This window comes from Coffea eugenioides, chromosome 5 (genome assembly GCF_003713205.1).
Source record: "Coffea eugenioides isolate CCC68of chromosome 5, Ceug_1.0, whole genome shotgun sequence".
Lineage (NCBI taxonomy): Eukaryota > Viridiplantae > Streptophyta > Magnoliopsida > Gentianales > Rubiaceae > Coffea > Coffea eugenioides.
Genome location: NC_040039.1, coordinates 36,335,145 through 36,338,565, shown reverse-complemented (window position 1 = coordinate 36,338,565; position 3,421 = coordinate 36,335,145). Strand labels below are relative to the sequence as shown.

The following is a 3,421-nucleotide window of genomic DNA, read 5'->3' as shown; positions in this document are numbered from 1 at the left end:
GATGAGTCAGCAAAGGAATGAGCAGAGGAAATGTGATCACAAGGGCAGGATCACGTGGCTGAGCATTATTACAACAGAATTAGGAAGTTAGTTATTTGGCGGGAAAGTTAGTTAGTCAATTGCAGATTGTTTTCTTGAGCTGAAGGCTCTAATCTGTATAAATAATGCGTCTGTCTACTAGGGAGCTTAGCTTGATTGTAATCCAGATTTTCCCTCTCAATAAGATCTCATCTTTCTCCTTCTCTGCCCTTTCTTCTCTTTCCCCCAATTTCCCTTTCTGATCACTTCTCTTTTCTCCTTCTATCTCTTATCCCTAATTCAACTCTGTCTGATCCATTACAGTGGTATCAGAGCTTGCGATCCTTGGATTGTAAGCTTCAAACCGCTGAAAATCATGGCGGAAGGAACTAGAATGAAGAGTTTTGAAGAGCAGCTCAGGAAACAAGAGGCTAGGATCCAAGCAGTCATTGATTCCTTGGCTGCGGACAAGCAGGCTATGGACGAACGGTTGGAAGGTAATCAAAGGGAGATGCGAGCTCTAATGGAAACCAATAACTCAGAGCTGAAAAGCTTCATGAGTACTCAAATCAGTTCCATTTTGAGGAGTTTGCAAGGTGACAGGGGCATTTTGGGAAATCCTACGGGCTCAGCAGAGAGGACTCCTAATCATCGCAGTACTGGAGCTCAAGGTGTTCGACAAGGTGAATTTGGCAATTCAACCAGAGGAGATGGCCAGCATTGGCCTGTGGGGGTCCCCAGGCTAGATTTTCCCAGGTTTGAAGGCCATAGTCCCAAGGAGTGGATCAGGAAGTGTGAGAAGTTCTTCCAACTGTTTCACACTCCTGAAGATCAGCAGATGGACTTGGTGGAATTGCATCTAGAAGGCAAGGCAGATCTCTGGTATCAAAATTTCAAAAAAGACAGAGGGGTGGTTCAATGGAAGGATTTTGGTTTGGAGGTGTGTAGAAGATTCAGCAATGTAGGGGAAGCAGATGCTGTAGAGGAGTTCAGCAAGCTTAGTCAATCCTCCACCGTTCTGGCTTACCAGGAAAAGTTTGAAGAGTTGAGGTCAATTGTAATGCTCCAGGTGCCTGAGTTGACCGAATCTTACTACATAGCTAGTTTTCTAAGTGGATTGAAAGGTGAAATCAAATCGGCTGTGAAGATGCATAGGCCACTTAGTCTACAAGCTGCATTTGAAATGGCCAGATGGCAGGAACACCACTTAGAGCTTCTCCACAAGTCCAATAGAACTTCACTCAAAAGTGGCCCACAATCAACTCCCTATGGTTCTACCAAGGGAGTGCAGGATCCAGGAGTAAGGCAGACGGGTACTTTGTCACCAGATTACAGCAGGAAATCCAATCCACAGCAGGTTTTCAAGAAGATCTCCCCTACTGAGTTTCAATACAGGAAGGACCATAATCTGTGTTTTAGGTGTGGAGAAAGATTCAGTCCAGGGCATAATTGCAAAAGCAGGGGAATCCACATGATTTTAGTAGATGATGGGGACAAATGTGATACAGATCAGACAGTAGATCAGACAGCAGAAGAAGAGGAAGTTATTGAGTACGTGGGGAACCAGCAGGAGCAAGATGTGATGCTAACCTTGCATGCAATGTCAGGAGAATTATCATCTAGCATCATCAAAATGCAGGGGCGGTATAAGGGTCATCATCTGGCAATCCTTCTAGATGGAGGAAGTACTAACTGCTTTATCAAGAGATCTGTGGCTCAGATGTACCCAGAAATGGTGCAGAGGCATAGGCCTTTTAAGGTCAAGATAGCTGATGGCAAGGAGTTGCAATGTGACCACTGGATTCCTAGGATGCAATGGGACATGCAGGACCACAAATTTACACATGATGTGTTTGTCCTGGATCTGGAACCTTATGATTTGATATTGGGGGTGGACTGGATGAAATCCTACAGTCCTATCACTTTTGACTTCAAGAAATTGCATCTGTCTTTTGAAAAGGAAGGGGAGCAGGTGGTGCTAAGGGGAGATTCCAACACTGCCAACGTTAGGATGCAGCAAGGCTTATCAGCTCACAAGTATGTCAAGCATAAGATCAGGAAGGCTCTACAGCAGTCTTGCATGGTGCAGATTCACAATTCACAGGTAATGTCTGTACCAGATTCTCTCACTAAATTGTTGGCCAAATATGATGATGTCTTTGCAGAACCTAAATCTCTCCCTCCTAACAGATGCCATGACCACCAAATTCCCCTTAAATCAGATGCCAAACCTTTCAAAATTCCTCCATACAGGTACCCCCATTTTCAAAAACATGAAATTGACAGGCAAGTAAAAGACATGTTAGCCTCTGGCCTTATACAGATCAGCCACAGCCCCTTTGCATCTCCTGCTCTATTAGTCAAAAAAAAAAGATGGGAGTTGGAGACTCTGTATTGATTATAGACAGTTAAACAACCTTACCATAAAAGATAAGTTTCCAATTCCCATTATAGATGACCTGTTAGATGAGTTACATGGAGCAAGGGTCTTTTCTAAAATTGACCTTAGATCAGGCTACCACCAAATCAGAATGAACTCTGATGACATCCCCAAAACTGCTTTCAGGACTCACTCTGGACTATATGAGTTCCTTGTAATGCCATTTGGACTCACCAATGCACCTGCCACCTTTCAGGCACTAATGAACTCAGTTTTTGAGCCTTACATCAGAAAATTTGTCCTTGTGTTCTTTGATGACATTCTGATCTATAGTCCAGACCACAAAACTCACTTACACCACTTATCCCTAGTACTAGAGACCTTGAAAAGACACTTCCTATATGCAAAGATGTCAAAATGTTCATTTGGTCAGAATCAAGTGGAGTATCTGGGACATATAATTACTAGTGAAGGGGTGAAAACTGATCCATCCAAGGTAGAAGCTATGCTGTCCTGGCCAACTCCTACCTGCTTGAAGGCCCTCAGAGGATTCTTGGGTTTAACAGGTTACTACAGGAGGTTTGTTAAGGGGTACGGAGAGATGGCCAAACCTCTCACTGAGTTGCTGAAGAAGGATCAGTTTGCTTGGGGTACTGCTGCAGAATCTGCATTCCAGCAGTTGAAAATGGCCATGAGCAGGACACCAGTGTTAGCTTTACCTGATTTTTCAAAGCCATTTCTGTTGGAAACTGATGCTAGTCAGTTAGCCATTGGGGCAGTTCTGATGCAACAGGGGAGACCTATAGCCTACTACAGTCAAGTGTTAGGACAGAAAAATCAGACCAGATCCACTTATGAGAAGGAGCTGCTATCACTCATCACTGCAGTTCAAAAATGGAAACATTACTTGATGGGAAACCATTTCATTATAAAGACTGATCATGAGAGCCTCAAATACTTGCTGGACCAGAAAATAAACACTTCCCTTCAACAGAAATGGTTGATTAAACTGATGGGAATGGA

The 3,421-nt window shown here is 43.6% G+C and overlaps 1 protein-coding gene across 1 annotated transcript; it reads left to right on the top strand.

The window, feature by feature from the left end:
* The first annotated feature begins 394 nt into the window (after positions 1–394).
* LOC113771497 lies at positions 395–2,416 on the top strand. The gene has a single exon (XM_027316075.1). The coding sequence runs from the start codon at positions 395–397 to the stop codon at positions 2,414–2,416; it is 2,022 nt and encodes a 673-aa protein (XP_027171876.1).
* The last annotated feature ends 1,005 nt before the right edge of the window (positions 2,417–3,421 follow it).